This window comes from Populus alba, chromosome 14, assembly GCF_005239225.2.
Source record: "Populus alba chromosome 14, ASM523922v2, whole genome shotgun sequence".
Classification (NCBI taxonomy): domain Eukaryota; kingdom Viridiplantae; phylum Streptophyta; class Magnoliopsida; order Malpighiales; family Salicaceae; genus Populus; species Populus alba.
The window spans coordinates 4,901,976-4,920,406 of NC_133297.1; the positions used below are offsets into that span (position 1 = coordinate 4,901,976).

The 18,431-nt window shown below is 34.8% G+C and overlaps 3 protein-coding genes across 3 annotated transcripts; all 3 read left to right on the forward strand.

Annotated features, from left to right (window-relative positions):
- Positions 1-2,280: 2,280 nt before the first annotated feature.
- LOC118041372 (uncharacterized) lies at positions 2,281-6,335 on the forward strand. Its single transcript, XM_035048670.2, has 7 exons — positions 2,281-2,625; positions 2,868-3,450; positions 3,553-3,702; positions 3,974-4,096; positions 4,257-4,301; positions 4,378-4,889; positions 5,061-6,335. Exons 1-7 carry the CDS (start codon positions 2,503-2,505, stop codon positions 5,727-5,729), a joined length of 2,205 nt encoding a protein of 734 aa, XP_034904561.1. The 5' UTR covers positions 2,281-2,502; the 3' UTR covers positions 5,730-6,335.
- Positions 6,336-7,627: 1,292 nt separating this feature from the next.
- LOC140954587 (uncharacterized) lies at positions 7,628-10,505 on the forward strand. The gene is made up of 3 exons (XM_073404710.1): positions 7,628-8,737; positions 8,817-9,293; positions 9,454-10,505. The coding sequence occupies exons 2-3, from the start codon at positions 8,901-8,903 to the stop codon at positions 10,153-10,155; spliced, it is 1,095 nt and encodes a 364-aa protein (XP_073260811.1). The 5' UTR covers positions 7,628-8,737; positions 8,817-8,900; the 3' UTR covers positions 10,156-10,505.
- A 1,864-nt stretch (positions 10,506-12,369) lies between these two features.
- LOC118041371 (metalloendoproteinase 4-MMP) lies at positions 12,370-13,880 on the forward strand. The gene has a single exon (XM_035048668.2). It carries the CDS (start codon positions 12,549-12,551, stop codon positions 13,617-13,619), a length of 1,071 nt encoding a protein of 356 aa, XP_034904559.1. The 5' UTR covers positions 12,370-12,548; the 3' UTR covers positions 13,620-13,880.
- The last annotated feature ends 4,551 nt before the right edge of the window (positions 13,881-18,431 follow it).

The window sequence follows — 18,431 nt, forward strand, 5'->3', positions numbered from 1 at the left end:
TTCTCTAGTCAATACCCGATGCGTGGTGGGTAAAAGTAATTGGTGATAGGTACCTGAAAAAATATCATGTTTTGTAGGTTTGGGGACTATATGATACTTGAGTAAGTATCTTTTTAGAAAGAGAAAATACAATGATATTTTAAAAAGATAAACTTTAAAAATATATATGTTAAAAACATGAAGAATGAAGAGATTGTGAACCTCGTGGTTGAATGATTTATAGTGCATTTATAGTCCTGGAGTTTTTTCTCTTTATAGAGAGAAATTGCTAAATATAATTTTGTCCTGATAGTTTTAATGGGTAAAAATATCCTTAACATATACATTGATGAGGGATAAATAATCTTTACACGAATATTAATATTGATGGTAATACAAAAGGTTTTTAAAGGATTTTTATACACTATCCCTTACACAACATTAATGTTGATGAATATATGACAGGCATTTAGAGAACTTTTATATACTATCTCTTACACAATATTAATATTGACAAAAATATTATAGACTCTTAGAAAACTTTTATACATTATTCCCCACACAGTATTAATGTTCATGAAAATATGATAGACTCTTTAAAAAATATAGTTGAGCTCATGAGGATTAAGCTATTTTTTTAGGCTGATCCTATGAGAAGTGAGTTCTTTATTTAAACTAAGTCCATGACATAGGATTCTTTTGCAAGACCATGTGCGGGTTGAGCTTTTCTCCTATGATAAGCCCATGACCTTTTATACAAATTAAGGCCATGTTTGTTTCCTGGAAAATAGTTTCCCGGAAACTATTTTCCAAACTTTCCTGTGTTTGTTTGTCATTAGAAAAGTTGGTCAATGGAAAACACTTTCCAGTTAATGGAAAAAACTTTCTAGTCAACGGAAAACATTTTCCAGTCAATTTTAGTAAAAAAAAAATTTGACTTGATTTTCAGGAAAGTGTTTTCCCTTTAGCTGTGTTTGTTTTTCGAAAAGTGGTTTCCGAGAAAGCACTTTCCAAACTTTCTTGTGTTTGTTTGCTAGTAGAAAAGTTGGTCAATGAAAAACACTTTCCAGTAAAAGAAAAATTTGGCTTGGTTTTCAGGAAAGTGTTTTCCTGAAAAATTTGAGGGGAAAACACTTTCTGGAAGTTGTGAAAAATTTAGAAATGTCATTATTTTCTGATTATATCAAATTTAATCCTCAAACTTTTGATTGCTATATATATTTTGTTTTGAATATTTATTTTTCAATTTCATCTTTAAAATTTTATTTTTATATTAACTTTGGTCCTTATTTTTATAATTGCTATTTGCTTTTTTCTTATCATATTTTTATTGAAATTTTTTATCTATCAAATTTGGTCCTTATTCTTTTGATTGTTACTTCTTTTATTTGAAATAATTTATGAAATATTGATTATTATTATTTTAATTTCTTCATCTTTTATTTTTTTTTTAATTTTTTAGATTTGATCTCTATTATTTTGATTATTATTTATTTTATTTGAGATAATTTATGAAAAAAAAATTTCAATTTCATTCTCATTCAACTTTTTAATTTGTAAGATTTGTTCCTCATTATTTTAATAAACTTAAGAAAAATAAAATATTAATAAATTATTTTCTAACTCATTTTCCATGACATAATCAAACACTGGAAAGTGTTTTCCAACTCATTTTCCATTACACTACCAAACATCGAAAAATACTTTCTCGGGATTCACTTTCCTCGGAATTCATTTTCCAAAAGGAAACTACTTTCCAGCAAACAAACGGAGCCTAATAGTTTTGAATTCTGGTTTCCCGAAATAAAATAAAATAAAATAATTTCATGTTTTCATTTGAAAAATATTGCTAGATAGCATTCTTGACCAAAAAAAAAAAGAACGAAAAGGACTACTAAGCTAAGGATAAATTGAGAAATGCAATTCGGATCCCATCGAATTTGTCTCCAAGAAACTGTACCCAATCTGGGACTGGTGTGGTCTCCTTTCCAGGCATGCTAAATTTGAAAGCCCAGCCTGCCCCAAAGATGCTTTCCCGTTTTCAGGCCCAAAATGTGCATTTTAGAGTGGAGGGTGAATGGTGGCAAAACACTGGTTTTGGTGATTATGCCTCATGGGTGGTGGTGGTGGTGGGGGGATCTGATGCTTGTTTTAGTTCACTCATATTTGGTACAGGATTCCATTCTATCTGTTTCTTTCTGACTTCCTCTTGCTCCAGATGGTCCTTTTACATGTTGTGCTTTACTCCTGCCAATGGTTGAATAGCCGCGGTGAGGAATGGACATGGAAGGAAGAGCATAATCTCCACGAGATACAAAACATAATTAACTAGCAAAGAATCATAATCGTCTTTAAATGATAGTGTTCATCGCATTATCTAGCAGGAATAAATAAAGGAAAGAGGAATATCTGATGATGATATGGAGCTTACATCATAGAGCATTGCTTAACATAATCATTCTAACTTTTAACTGAATATTTTAATGATGTTGTAGCTCTACAACCTAAGCATGCGAAGTGCAGATGCCCTTCTTTTGTTCTTTATTTATTGAGTGCGTTGGGACAACGTTTTTACTTGGCTTTAAAGGAGACCAGTCTATTTTTTCTGAAATTCGGTGTCATTCAACAGCACAAACTAGCAAAAAGGTTTGTATGCACTTGGTCTTGTTCCCTTGCCATTTGTTGGTTAATTATTCATTTATTCAATGAATTTGATGTTAGGATATTTGAATTTTCCCACACTGAATTTGTAACTTCCGAGTCAGTGCATAGATGTAATTCACTGGAATACCTGTAGAATATCTATGCATTGTTAGGTACTTTTCTTCTTATTTTTTTTGGGATTAATTAATATGGTTTCGTAACTGTTTCCTCTGGTAAGAATTCAGGCAGAAAACCATCTCGACAGAGAGAGCAAGATGGGAACTCCTTCAGAAATGAACGAAGTCTACTTCGCAACCTTGAGGGAAGACTGGAAGAGCCTGGCTGAATTCTATGAGAAACATAAAGATCGCCTGTTGACTCCAATGCGAGTCTCCAAAGATACTGCATTTCATATGGCTGTCTACAGTGAAGATGAGAAATTGCTCAAGGATCTACTTGCTTCTGCACAGTATTTGCCTACGTCCCTGGTTCATGAGCATCCCATTAATATTACAAATGTTTATGGAAACACACCACTTCATTTAGCAACCAGCAGAGGAAACTATGAGGCAGTAAGGCTCTTGGTGGAAGAATCACAGAAAGTCCTCGTGGGTGAATCAGAAAATGAGAAAAAAGATACAATGTTGATGGAAAACAAGTTCGGCGAGACCCCATTGTTTAGAGCTGCTGCGTTTGGTCGGACTAAAATAGTCAAGTATTTGACTGATCAACCTGCACAAATAGTCAATGATGAGCTTTTATTAGTTCATCGCCAAAGGAATGATGAACAATCAATTCTTCATGTTGCAGTCCTAGGGGAGAATTTTGGTCTCCTCTCTTCTCTGTTTCAAATTAAATGCTAAGATATATTCATGCTAAAAATGACAAAAAAAAAATAAAATTTAATAATAATTTTGCTTTTCATTGCAGAAACTGCTGTGCTGCTGTTAGAACTTGATAAATCACTTAGCAAGTTGACAGACAGCAGGGGGAAAACTTGTCTTGGTTTATTGGCCGAGATACCTTCCGCTTTCAAGAGTGGACACTCTATGAGTATATTCAGCCGATACCTTTACATGTGTATGTTCTAAACCAAATGCCTGCTTGTTTTAATTTGTTAGAAAAACATGAATCTAATGCTTTTAGGGATTATTTGCTGCTAGATATTAATATTATTGGACATTTATTTAACAGTATATTTTTCCTGGAAACAAGGTGTTCTACCTGAATTTCTTTTAATGTTAAAGTTTCAGGCTGTCACTAGTGTCATCGATATTTTAAAACTCCAAAATTTTCTTCTTATTTTAAACCTTGTGAAGATTTGATTGACTTGCATGCGAGTATTTTAAAGGTCTTCCGGTTGAAGATGAGTGTGATGAGGCCATCAATGAAGATACCTCAAGAGTTTGGGAAGCTATGGAGAGTGGCCGAAGGAGGAAAAGGAATAGTCGATTTAGCTACCATGTCCACGGAGGTACAGGAAAAGCAAACCTACTTTAACCTCTTATGGACTATCTAATGATTGAAGAGTTTAAGTTACAGTAACATTATTGGTAGAATGAAGTCTTCCCTAGGAAATGCAACTGGGAAGAATATAACTAATCAGAATATATCTATTGGCTGTTCATTTGCAGTGTTAGAATGGATCAACGGATCAATCTGCAGATTATCCTTCAAAGGTATTTCTCCCCACCCGAAATCCCAACCAAACTCAAGATGCTCACCTTCCATCTTTCTCTCTTGTCTAATGAATAGGGTGGCCGATGGTGGAAAGAATCTGGGAAAATAAGAGGAAGCATAAATTTGCCTTGCAACTGGCAAAAATGCTAATAGAGAGTGATGTTTCGTGGGATCAAGATATTACTGTACAGGGCCTGTATGGAGCTAGAATTGGATCCCCTGTCTCTGGTCCAGCGACAAGAGGACGAAAAGTAGAAGACAAGGGGGTGGATCTTTGGCATCCTTTGCTTACAGCAACAAAAACAGGAATACTAGAGGTTGTTTATGAAATGCTCAGAGAGTATCCTCAGTGTGTTGATCTTCGTAACAAAAAAGGGCAGAACGTGTTGCATGTAGCTATAATGTACAGACGCAAGGATATTTTCAAATTTATAAAGAGTAACAGGATAATATCGAACAGGATGAGCTTTGGAATTGACAAAGATGGCTACACATTGTTGCACCAAGTAGCAGACAACACGTATTACTCTGTAGGAAGCAAGCATGGTCCTGCACTGCAATTACACGAAGAGTTAAAATGGTTCACAGTAAGCCCCTTTCGTACCAGTATCTTTAGATCATTGTATCAGAAAAAGTTTATATTATTTTAACCTACCAAAGTAAATTGGAATCATCCTAGGTGATTTAGAATTGAATCCCAATTTCGTATAACTTTTCATTTTGAGGAGTTTGCTGTCATGTTCTCCTTTTGTATGCAGCGTGTCGAGAAGGTCATCCCTTCTTATTATGCCAAGCTCCGCGACTTTAAGCATAAAATGACTGCAGAGGAGCTCTTCAATAAAATGCACAAAGAGCAACTCCTGGCCGCACAGCAATGGGTCAAGGAAACTGCTCAGTCATGCTCAGCTGTAGCTGTTCTTGTTGCCACCATTGTCTTTGCTGCTGCCTACACTGTACCTGGTGGTTCAAATGATAAGGGCGTTCCAATTTTCCTCCACAAAAACTTTTTCTTGTTTTTCACCATCATGGATGTTATCGCCTTAGCAAGCTCCTTGACCTCAGTTGTGATGTTCCTCTCCATCCTCACTTCTCCTTTTGATTACAAAGATTTTCGTAACTCAATCCCTCGAAAACTGACTTTGGGATTCACTTTACTCTTCTTCTCCGTGATGGCGACCATGCTTGCTTTCGCTGCCACCATTTTGCTCATCGTTCAATCAGAGAAACAAGTGACAGCAGGTTTGATTTCAATTGCCGCGTTTTTTCCCGTCTCCGTGTTTGCATTGATGCAGTTCCGTTTGTATGCTGCATTCATGCATTCCACGAAGGGCATCCGTAAGGCAATGAGTAGGTCCCTCCCTTGGTTTGGTGCCCCTTCAATGTTTCGCAAGAGAAAGCAGCGTCGAGATTTATTTCAGAAAAAGTAAGTTTCAGAATCAGATTATTACTCTGGATTTTGGTTTTAAGGTTGGGATATTAGTGCCAGTTCATACCAACAACTATGTGAGAGCGTATTAGCAGCTGATACTCTTTATCACACGGCCCTAGTTATCAATCACCTGTTATAGTCTACCTGCAATTCCACTGAATCTCTAGTGGCTGTGTTTACTGAAGATTCCTTCGTCAACATCTGACGTGAGGCCAACAACGTGGTCAATTCACATGCTATGCAAGCACTTCTTTTGGTTGATAAATTGAATCCACTGTTCTGTTTTTTTCTGCTACTCCCTTCTGTAGCATCTGTTCTGCTTAAGCATCTTTGTGTTTATTGCTCTGAAAAAATAAAATAAAATGTAAAAGAACTTGCTATTTGCTATTTGGTTCTGGTGTTAAGCACGTCTAGCTAGGTAAACCAGAATTATTGTTCCAGCAATAATTTGTTTGCTCTACATTCCTGTCAGGAATCTTACTGCAGGACTCGGTAATAATGGATGATGATATGCTTTAAACTTCAAAGCTATCTTGAAAACGAACACTTGCAAAGAAAAAGGGCCAAGCCCGGTAGATTCTCCTGAACTATATATTTCTTGAAGAAGTTGCGGAAGTTGTTTCTAGATTAGGGTTGATGGGCTTGTTTTGTTTTTGGGGAAAAATAAGAAATAAATTAATTTTATTTATGTAAGAATTTGAATTGTTTTTGCTTCAATTTATTTTTTTTAATATTTTTAAATTGTTTTAATATAGAGATATCAAAAATAAATTTTAAAAATTAAAAGAAATATTATTTTAATATATTTTCAAACAAAAAATATTTTTAAAAAAAACTGTTATTAAAATACTTAATAACATCTAATATTTATTTTACATAAACTTAAAAATATATTTTTTATTCTCTCTTACGTTTCTTTCTCCTCCTTATACAGGTAAATATTTCTAGTTCATATTCTAAAATTTCTTCAAATTCTTATTGCTTTTTGGACGGAAAAAATGTCATTTTTCTCTCCTATTTCTCTTTCTTATTTCTCTCTCATCCCAATTTAGTTATCATCCATTTTTCTTTCTTCATAAAAGTTCACTAATTGGCTATACAAATTAATAGTTTTGAATACTGGTTCCCCGAAATAAAATAAAATAATTTCATATTTTCATTTGAAAAATATTGCTAGATAGCATTCTTGACCAAAAAAGGGATTGAACATTGAGTCTTACGCACGTCCAATTAATGCTTCAACGAAACATGCAGTAGCTAGCTAGCGCTGCTGGTGACTTCCTCGGAGTTTGGATATTGAGTCATCCACATGCCTAAAAAAATAAAAGATAGGATTGGGTTACGAGGGTTTGTTTTTGCGTTCATTTTTTTTATTTAAAATTTATTAATTTTTTTGTTTTTCAGGTATTTTAATTTTTTTTTAAATAATTTTTTTTAATTATTATTATAGTATATTTTAAATTAAAAAATACTTTAAAAAACAATAAAACTTTAAACCTAAATTATTGGTTGAATTGTGGTTCCTTCCCTGATCCATTTTTTTTATTCTTTTAAATCCAGGACTGAAATAACCGCCGGTCCTTTCCAGGCATGCTAAATTTGAAAGCCCAGCCTGGCCATAGATGCTTTCCCATTTTCAGGGCCAAAATGTGCATTTTAGGGGGATCTGACGCTTGTTTTAGTCGCACTCAATTTGGTACAGAATTCGATTCTATCTGTTTCTTTCTTGACTTCCTCTAGCTACAGATGGTCATTTTACACGTTGTGCTTTACTCCTGCCAATGGTTGAATAGCCACGGTGAGGAATGGACATGGAATTGAAGGAAGAGCATAATCTCCATGGGATACAAAACATAATTACCAAGCAAAGCGTCACAGTCGTCTTTAAACGATCTTGTTCATCACATTATCTAGCAGGAATAAATAAAGGAAAGAGGAAGATCTGATGATGATTTGGAGCTTACATCATAAGACATAGAGCATTGCTTAACATAACCATTCTAACTTTTAACTGAAGATTTTAATGGTGTTGTAGCTCTACAAGCTAAGCACGCGAAGTGCAGATGCCCTTCTCTGTTTCTTTGTTTATTGAGTGCGTTGGGACAACGTTTTTACTTGGCTTTAAAGGAGACCAGTCTATTTTTTCTGAAATTCGGTGTCATTCAACAGCATAAACTAGCAAAACGGTTTGTCTGCGCTGGCTCTTGTTCCCTTGCCATTTGTTGGTTAATTATTCATTTATCCTATGAATTTGATGTTAGGATATTTGAATTTTCCCACACTGAATTTGTAACTTCCGAGTCAGTGCATAGATGTAATTCACTGGAATACCTGTAGAATATCTATGCATTGTTAGGTGCTTTTCTTCCCTTTCTTTTTGGATTAATTGATATGGTTTCATAACTGTTTCCTCTGGTAAGAATTCAGGCAGAAAACCAATTCGACAGAGAGAGCAAGATGGGAACTCCATCAGAAATGAAGCCAGCCTACATCGCAACCTTGAAGGAAGACTGGAAGAGCCTGGCTGAATTCTACGAGAAACATAAAGATCGCCTGTTGACTCCAATGCCATTCACCAAAGATACTGCATTTCATATGGCTGTCTACTGTAAGGATGCGAAATTGCTTAAGTGTCTACTTGATTCCGCACGGTATCTGCCTACGTCCCAGGATCATAAACATCCCATTAGTATTACAAATGTTTATGGACACACACCACTTCATTTAGCAGTCAGCAGAGGAAACTAGCTGCCATGTCCACGGAGGTACAGGAAAAGCAAACCTAGTTTAACCTCTTATGGACTATCTAGTGATTGAAGAATTTAAGCTACAGTAACGTTATGGGTAGAATGAAGTCTTCCCCTGGAAATGCAACTGGGAAGAATATAACTAATCAGAATATATCTAGTCTGGTATTTCACTCCTTCGTATATTTGACTACTATTGGCTGTTCATTTGCAGTGTTAGAATGGATCAACGGATCAATCCGCAGATTCTCCTTCAAAGGTATTTCTCCCCACCCGAAATCCCAACCAAACTCAAAATGCTGATCACCTCTCATCTTTCTCTCTTGTCTAATGAATAGGGTGGCCGATGGTGGAAAGAATCTGGGAAAATAAGAGGAAGCATAAATTTGCCTTGCTACTGGCAAAAATGCTAATAGAGAGTGATGTTCCGTGGGATCAAGATATTGCTGTACAGGGCCTGCATGGAGCTAGCACTGGATCCCCTGTCTCTGGTCCTTACTCCTTCGCATCCTTTGTTTACAGCAACAAAAACAGGAATACTAGAGGTTGTTTATGAAATGCTCATAGAGCAGCCTCATTTTCTTGATCTTCTTGACGAAGAAGAGAAGAACATATTGCATGTAGCTATAAAGTACAGACGCAAGGATATTTTCCATCTTATAAAGAGTAACCGGATAATATCGAACAGGATGAGCTATGGAATTGACAAAGATGGCTACACATTGTTGCACCAAGTAGCAGACAATGAGCATTACTCTTTAGGAAGCAAGCATGGTCCTGCACTACAATTACACGAAGAGTTAAAATGGTTCACTGTAAGCCCCTTTCGTACCAGTATCTTTAGATCACTGTATTATATTATTTTAACCTACCAAGATAAATTGGAATCATCCTAGGTGATTTAGAAATGAATCCCAATTTCGAATAACTTTTCATTTTGAGGAGTTTGCTGTCATGTTCTCCTTTTGTATGCAGCGTGTCGAGAAGCTCATCCCTTCTTATTATGCCAAGCTCCGCGACTTGAAACATAAAATGACTGCAGAGGAGCTCTTCAATGATATGCACAAAAAGCAACTCCTGGCCGCACAACAATGGGCCAAGGAAACTGCTCAGTCATGCTCAGCTGTAGCTGTTCTTGTTGCCACCTTTGTCTTTGCTGCTGCCTACACTGTACCTGGTGGTTCAAATGATAAGGGCGTTCCAATTTTCCTCCACGAAAACTTTTTCTTGTTTTTCACCATCATGGATGTTATCGCCTTAGCAAGCTCCTTGACCTCAGTTGTGATGTTCCTCTCTATCCTCACTTCTTCTTTTGATTACGAAGATTTTCGTTACTCGATCCCTCGAAAACTGACTTTTGGGTTCACTTTACTCTTCTTCTCCGTGATGGCGACCATGCTTGCTTTCGCTGCCACCATTTTGCTCATCGTTCACTCAGGGAAACAATTGACAGCAGGTTTGATTTCAATTGCCGCGTTTTTTCCCGTCTCCGTGTTTGCAATGATGCAGTTCCGTTTCTATGCTGCATTCATGCATTCCACGAAGGGCATCCGTAAGGCAATGAGGAGGTCCCTCCCTTGGTTTGGTGCCCCTTTACTGTTTCGCAAGAGAAAGCAGCGTCGAGATTTATTTCAGAAAAAGCAAGTTTCAGAATCAGATTATTACTCTGGATTTTGATTTTAAGATGTGGATATTAGTGCCAGTTCATACCAACAACTATGTGAGAGCGTATTAGCAGCTGATACTCTTTATCACACGGCCCTAGTTATCAATCACCTGTTATAGTCTACCTGCAATTCCACTGAATCTCTAGTGGCTGTGTTTACTGAAGATTCCTTCGTCAACATCTGACGTGAGGCCAACAAACGTGGTCAATTCACTTGCTATGCAAGCACTTCTTTTGGTTGATAAATTGAATCTACTGTTCTGTTTTTTTCTGCTACTCCCTTCTGTAGCATCTGTTCTGCTTAAGCATCTTTGTGTTTATTGCTCTGAAAAAATAAAATAAAATGTAAAAGAACTTGCTATTTGCTATTTGGTTCTGGTGTTAAGCACGTCTAGCTAGGTAAACCAGAATTATTGTTCCAGCAATAATTTGTTTGCTCTACATTCCTGCCAGGAATCTTACAGGTGGACTAAGTAATAATGGATGATGATAAGCTTTTAACTTCAAAGCTATCTTAAAAATGAACACTTGCAAAGAAAAAGGGCCAATTTTTCTCTCGCATTTCTCTTTCTTATTTCTCTCTCACCAATTTTTCTTTAGTTAGCATCCATTTTTCTTTTTCATAAAAGTTCACTAATTGGCTATACAAATTAATACTTTTGAATACTGGTTCCCCGAAATAAAGTAAAATAATTTGATATTTTTATTTGAAAAATATTGCTAGATAGCATTCTTGAAAAAAAAAAAAAAAAAAAAAGAACGAAAAGGACTACAAAGCCAAGGATAAGTTGAGAAATTCGATTCGGATCCCATCGAATTTGTCTCCGAGAAACTGTACCCAATCTGGGACTCGTGCGGTCTAAAAGGGATTGAACATTGAGTCTTTCGCACGTCCAATTAATGCTTCGAAGAACATGCAGTAGCTCGCTAGCGCTGCTGGTGACTTCCTCAGAGTTTGGATGTTGAGTCATCCACACGCCTGACAGAGAGAGGCAGACAGAGGCCCCTAACAACAGCAACAATCATGCACTCTAACGACCACTGACGACTAGTTGCTTCAAATTGTTAGCATTGAGGCATCAACCCAACTCGAAGAGAGTTAGTTAGACCTGAAACATGGACTTTTATCTTCTAGCTAGCATCCAAATGTCCTAATAGAAACACACACGCCAATTCCCTACTTTCTTTTGATATTCAAGAAATAATACATGATTCTGCCACATGTTCTTTTGTTTTTTTTAGGCATTTGTCTGTCACGAGTAGTTTACTTACTTTCTTAAACTTGTCTTAATTTCAAGTCCTTAATTTGTAGTACCATCGAGTCACATGGCTGAAAATTACCACGACACATGTTACCTTCATCTCTTGCATTTGATCATTCGGATTTTTTACTTTAATCGGATTAAATCAATCCCTCTACTTTTAATTAAAAATGATTAATTTGAGCTCTAATTTCGCCTTAAATTATCTTTAATTGGAATTAAATTGAGGATTTAATTTTATCCAATAATATAAAGCATAAAGCTAATTTAATTTGACTAAATTTGCATAATAAAAGGGTCATGTTTGATTTTTATCTTTAAGCCAAATTTTTTTTTCTAAGAAGGTATTTGAAAGTATATAGCAGTTGCGATATAAAATAATAAAAAAATATATTATTTTTTTAAAATTAAATATTATATAATAAAATAATATAAAAATATAAAATTTTTAAAAAACACGATTCTAAACCTTGTTACTGCACACTCCATGGTTTCATGCACAAATGCTGAACTCAAAAGTACAAAACAGTATCAAGTAGACTGCAATACGTGAATGTTCCAGGGTGGGCATTTGATCACGAACATACAAAACTAAAGCTCAAGAAATCTTCCAAGTGAATTAATTAGCCTTTAGAATTGAAGCGATAGCGTGATGATATCGATATTGCTAGGTGAACAAATCTGGTCCTACTTGTACACCAACAAAGTAGATAACAGTTGATCATGCATGTTCTTGCAATTCTGATTCCCAATGGAAGAACTTGGCGCTGATATTTATCCCCTCTTTAAATCTCTATCCCAACATGAACTTTCGAAAAGGATACAAGTAAAATCATAAATATATGGTCGGATGTCTTAATTAGTACGTAACATTGAGAAAACGACACTAAATGTTGTTTGCTAATTAACATCAAGTCATTCAAATTAATATGAAAGGTTGCTTTCCGACTTCACATTATTTCAATTCTCTATCACAAGTCTTACTCTAATTATGTTCCTATACTATATTTCAACCTCTTAATCATCAACAAAAACCCAACGCTCATGCCATAATTTACCAATCTCGCCCCCTTCCTTTCCATTAAAGCTTCCCTCCTTACCTGCAATATCCAAAGTCCACAACATCAATTGATCACCTTACCATGCTTCTATATTACATTTTCTCTATCCTCTTTCTCCACTACAAGACACCATGCTCTGCCGCTAGGCCAACACCTACATTAACCACCACGCCGGCAGCAGAAGTTGTAACGGTCAAAGATTCCAACTACACATGGCAGAATTTTGGGAGCTTCCTCGATGCGGGCAAAGGCAGTCATGTCAATGGAATGTCGGAGCTCAAGAGATACTTCCACCATTTTGGCTATCTCCCATCACAAGATTTGAAGAGCATAACAGATATATTCGATGACCGGTTCGAAACAGCGATTGTTCGATATCAAGCTAAACTCGGCCTTCAAACTACTGGTAAGCTCGATCTCGATACGCTAAATCAAATCATGGCACCAAGGTGTGGCGTGCCTGATGATACAATGTCTCACAAATTGCACGCATCTAGACATTACTTTTATTTTCCTGGAAAACCTCGGTGGACGCGTTCCATACCAATGACTTTGACGTACTCGTTATCTAAAGAGAATTTGATCAGCTCTTTGAGTTTGTCAGACATCGAAGAAGTGTTTAAAGGTGCTTTTGCAAAATGGGGTTCAGTTATACCAGTGAGTTTTGTGGAGACAGATGATTATGCTTTCGCCGATATTAAAATAGGGTTTTATAGCGGAGATCATGGCGATGGAGAACCATTCGATGGGGTTTTAGGAGTTTTGGCTCATTCATTCTCACCTGAAAGCGGGAGATTTCATCTTGATGCAAGGGAAACATGGGCCATTGATTTTGATTTGGAGAAGTCAAAGGTCGCTGTTCATTTGGAATCAGTGGCTGTCCACGAGATTGGTCATCTGTTAGGATTGGGCCACTCTTCTGATGAAAAGGCTGTCATGTACCCTAGTTTGAAACCTAGAAAAAAGAAGCTGGATTTGAGCGTTGATGATATACAAGGAGTGCAAGCTCTTTATGGATCCAACCCTAATTTCACACTTGGGTCCTTGTTAGAGTCCGATATTTCATCAAATGAGGCTGCTGATTTAATTAGAATCAGATTATCCCAGTGGTGGGTCGCTCTGATTATGGCACTGATGCTAAGTTTTGCATGATTTTTATTGTCATGATCATCATCATTATATGTACTGGTAGGAGCATTATAGTCCTTTCACACACAACATTAACACAATATATACATACATTAGCCTTCAACTATTCTTTGGGACCATACAAAGTGCCTTGATTGCAGATACATACATTTGATGTAATACTAACGAACAAATTGCTTTCTGCGTACGCACAGCTTGTATATTTCACGTTTTATTTTTGTCAGAATTTTTAAATATTAATACATGAGTTTAAGACTGGTAATTGCACAAGAAATTTCTCCTTTTTGCTCATTTAGAAGCTCGTGAGAATAGTTGTATCCAGCTTATGGAATTTCCATAAAAAAATGATCCACTATTATTAATTTATCATTATATCAAATGATTTTATCAACTAAACTAACTTGCTAGTGCCCCTTATTGTACTAGGAATATATGCATATTCGTGGAGATTTGGAAAAGGAAAGTTGGGTACACTCAGACAATAAGCCATTAATTTGTTTGTATAGTAAGGAATCAACTGGCTCTCAAGGCTTTTATTGATTAGATGCAATTTAATCTGTCCAATCATATCAATACATCTGTTTGAATTGATCCCACCTAAACAACTTCGCTTTTTTTTTTTTTTTTTTTAAAAAAAAAAAAAACAATATATTAGTTTCATCAAGTTTGGTGCTTGGATAGCAACCACATTGTAAGAGAGTAGGAAGCATAGTAATGAAAATCGACCTGTTCAAGGGCTGTGTATTATTGGTTTGACGGTTTATTTGAGTTAAATAAACAATTTCAATTTAATTTTTTTAAGTTAGAAGTCTAGTTTTTTTTTAAAAAAAAAAAATTTATAAAAAGTTGATTTTAATTGGGTCACAAATTGACTAAATTAATAAATTAGATTAATTTAAAAGTTGATTTTTATTGGACACTCAACACGGGTTAGAAACAAATTGATCAGGTCTTAGATCAAATTAAAAGGCTAATTTGGATTCAATAAATGTTGATAAAAAGTAGAGATTAAAAATGTTAAAAAATAATATAAATCATATATTAAGTTTTATAGAACAGTTTAAAATTTTAAATTAAAATTATTCTTTGATATGGTATCAAAGTTTTAATAACTAAACGATTACGAGTTTCAAATCTCATTATTGTATCATTTTTTCTTTTAATTAAAATTAATTAATATAAGGTAGTGCGGGTCTAATTCTAAATCATGCAAATTTCAAGTTAAAAAGTTTTAACTTGAGGGAATGGATTTAAACATTTGTTATTTATTATATTAAAATATTGAAGAACAATTTAAAATACCTTACCCTGTCTCATATTAATTTAGCACTCATGATCTCTTTTAGTAAATATCTCATTAACTTTAAAAAATTTTACTTCATTAATAAATCATTTTTGTTATGCCAACTAAACCCACAAATAATGAAAGAAAACTATCCTGAAAAAGCAAAAGCGAGCAAACGTCTCCTTCAAGTTGTCGAAATGATGATTGGATCACCAAACTAACGACTGAGGGGGGCAATTCACTATTCAATTCCACCATCCGTAATGGTAACAAACCATAATTCATATTGGATTTTTCTAATATTTATATTATTAATTAACATATAATTAATTATATGGGGCACAATGACTCTCCAAAGTAACAGATGCATAAGTCAATGTCGAAGTCAGACATGAGTCATTCTCAAAATAAAGATAAAAAAAATGGTCAGAGACAAGTCTTCACCGGACATTATCCAATTAATTTTGTGTATGTGATCAATGGGCGGCCTTGACTTGGAGGTCATGCCCGCCATTAGCTTCAGAAATGAGCTCCGAAGTACTGTAGCATATTTACACGCCAAGAAGAAGAAGAAGAAGCTGTATGTATGTTGATAATACAAAAATATTATTTAAGAAAATTTTTGAGATCACAATCCTAGAATAAAATATCTATAAATTGAAACCATGTTTATATTCTTAATAAAACTATGAGATAAAATCCTTTATTTTCTCATTTAAAATCCAAAAATTTAATTAACCTTTTAATATGGAATGAAAAACAAGATATCTATCAAATCTTCAGCTTAAAGTGAAAGTCGTCATGGCATAATTCTCGCACTTAACTTCAATATTCGTGATATGATATATTGAAAAATAACTCTATAATAACTTTAAATGATGAGTATAGTGATTAAGAAAATTTATTATTTTTTTAATTTTTTGAAATCAGAATTTAGGATAAATAGAAAAGTTTTATTACCCTAAATGCATCGCATATATAAAAGTGATTTACTCTCGCATAAATTGAGTTAAAATTACACCCATGAACGTTGAGAAAAAAAAAAAAAAAAAACAAAAATCTCTCATTACTAACGTCAGAAACAAATCCTCATTAAATTTATCATTTTTTTTTTAAAAAAAAACACAAATTGTCAAACTTTATGTCCAACCTGATGCTGCCCGGCCCATATATGTCATTTCATTTCGAGTTACATACATAAAAGCATCACATGCTTTCTTCACTGGATTCCCAGCTTTCTTTTTGAGCGAACGGCCCCTAACTTTCTATGTTCTTTTATGCGAAACACATACATCAAGCTGCCATGGGGAGAGGCTCTCTACAAGAGAAATGAACTATTAAAAAAAAACTTTAATATCAAAATAAAAACACATGAAATTGATTTATTTAAAATAATCTTAATTAATACATATTTGCCTTGATCATTGAAAAGCATGCAAAATTCGTCATTTTTATAACCCTTTCAGCCCAAACATACTTTTATTAAAATATCTATATTACGTTATCAAATACACATAAATCAAAATATCCTCTCCATAATCATAAAATTCATAGAAATGTTTTCTCTTTCATGATTCTTTCTTTCTAAAATCTAAATCAATATTCTAAACCTAAATGAAAGAGCAAGAAGCAGCAATTAACCCACTCAAAACCCACTAATCTGCCTTTAGCGGTACCATGTTGTTAATGACAGAAAAACAATAATTTAGCAGAGGTTGACAAAGGCATGTAGCTATGACAATGGCTGTGATCATGTCTAATTTCATATCGGAAAAAAGGATCATCTTTTCCCAACACTTGGTCTGTATAATTGAGTGGACACTATACTAAAAAATGGCGGATGCTGAGAGTTGACATTTCTACGCTAATGGAATCCATGTGTTGGTAGAAGAGAAGATCCATGTGTACTCCTCGCCAGCAAATTTTTAATCCAGAATCACTTCAAGTCAGGAGCCACGAACATGTTTGTGGCTAATTTATTAGTCCAGCAAGTGAACTGATGACGATAACCGACATTTTGATTACATCGTGACTGAAGATATGAAGTAGTACCCCACATCCTACGATGCCTGGCTGCACTACGGTTTGGATTTTTCTTATGCAACTGAAGGGGATTGTTTCTATTGGATTCAAGAGATCATCAATTTTTCATAATTACGAAAAGAAGATGGAAGTGAAAAGATTAATCGTAGCAATTTCAACCTTTTCCTGCAAGACAAACAAGCAATCATATGCAGAATCATCGTAGAAGATTTTGTGAAGAAATTCTTCCTACAATTATTGTATGTTTTCATCGATCACCATTCCACAATCCACGGAAAACCACCCGAGAAGGATATGCCGGTTACCTGTTGCAAGCATTGTCGACATACATGAATGATGACAAAAAGAACTGATATTTTTTAGAATAAAAACTACACTCCATTTTTCCATACCCAAATATTTTTTATGCTATTTTTGCAGGAATATTTGGTGTTTTTAAATTAATTCTATCCACTTTTTTTTTTTTTTTTTTTTTTAAGGTGTAAGTACCTTGTCTTAGGGTTGGCAGTACTTAGCATCTACAGATTTTCTCCCCCATGTTCCCATGAATTTAGTGGTTGGTTTTGATTCATGATCTTATGATTTTAGTGTTTTGAGAAGCAATCCCAATCATGCCCCAATGTTCAGCAGCTATGTCCCCATGATTTGTACATTCATTTTTCCCATGATGTCATGATCATAACCCTCGTAACTACCAACTATACTATTATAATTATAACCCATAATTTTATCTAAATGCTAGCTCTTTATTGACATTCCAACAATGTTTTTGTTACCTTTAAAAGTCCATCATTCAAGTCTAGTTTCATGCTAAGTTAAGAACCATGACTCACACAAAACCAATACATACATTATTTGCCAAATTCACTACTACCCAATATATGTTGCAACTATCCTTTGTAGTTGAATTTTAGGTAATATGTATTTGTTAGCGCATCATCATGCCTATAACTCTAACAGACCAACCTCATTAGAAAAGCATGATGTCCTCATCGGAATAAAGATGAGGTATTCTTGCACTTTATTTTTGAATTGCTATAAATCTGTGTCTTTTTCCCATAAAACCTCCAAGTTTATCTCTCATTTGACTAAAAACTCAGCTATTTGATTCTTTTTATGCTGGCCAAGTTGACGATGATCTTGTCAAACTGTTTGTGAATCGTCGGAGGAGATCTTTATGACATACTTCATTTTAGATCCTCTTGATCTTCATGGAAGGGTCTTAAATGGATTACATGAAAAGTTGGATGAAGCTTTAGTTGTTCTAGAGATTTTAATCTATAGGCAATAACCCTTATTTTTTCCATGATTTTAAAAGGTCTATCATATCTTGGCACCAACCCTTGATGCTTTGACTTTTCCAAAATTTTCTTCCTGATTTGTGGAGTTAATTTGAGCAACACCTTGTCGCCCTCATTGGATTTCAACAGTCTTTGTTTCTGGTTAGCATACTTCAACATCATTTTTCTAGCTTTACATACACAAGC

What these genes read in the sequence shown, in the direction of transcription:
- LOC118041371 (XM_035048668.2), top strand. Translation starts at nt 12,549, where the DNA reads ATGCTTCTATATTACATTTTCTCTATCCTCTTTCTCCACTACAAGACA.
- LOC118041372 (XM_035048670.2), top strand. Translation starts at nt 2,503, where the DNA reads ATGCCCTTCTTTTGTTCTTTATTTATTGAGTGCGTTGGGACAACGTTT. An exon ending in CAGCACAAACTAGCAAAAAG is followed by an intron (nt 2,626 to 2,867) that starts GTTTGTATGCAC and finishes GTAAGAATTCAG; the next exon opens with GCAGAAAACCATCTCGACAG. An exon ending in TAGCTACCATGTCCACGGAG is followed by an intron (nt 4,097 to 4,256) that starts GTACAGGAAAAG and finishes GTTCATTTGCAG; the next exon opens with TGTTAGAATGGATCAACGGA.
- LOC140954587 (XM_073404710.1), top strand. Translation starts at nt 8,901, where the DNA reads ATGTTCCGTGGGATCAAGATATTGCTGTACAGGGCCTGCATGGAGCTA. An exon ending in AAGAGTTAAAATGGTTCACT is followed by an intron (nt 9,294 to 9,453) that starts GTAAGCCCCTTT and finishes TTTTGTATGCAG; the next exon opens with CGTGTCGAGAAGCTCATCCC.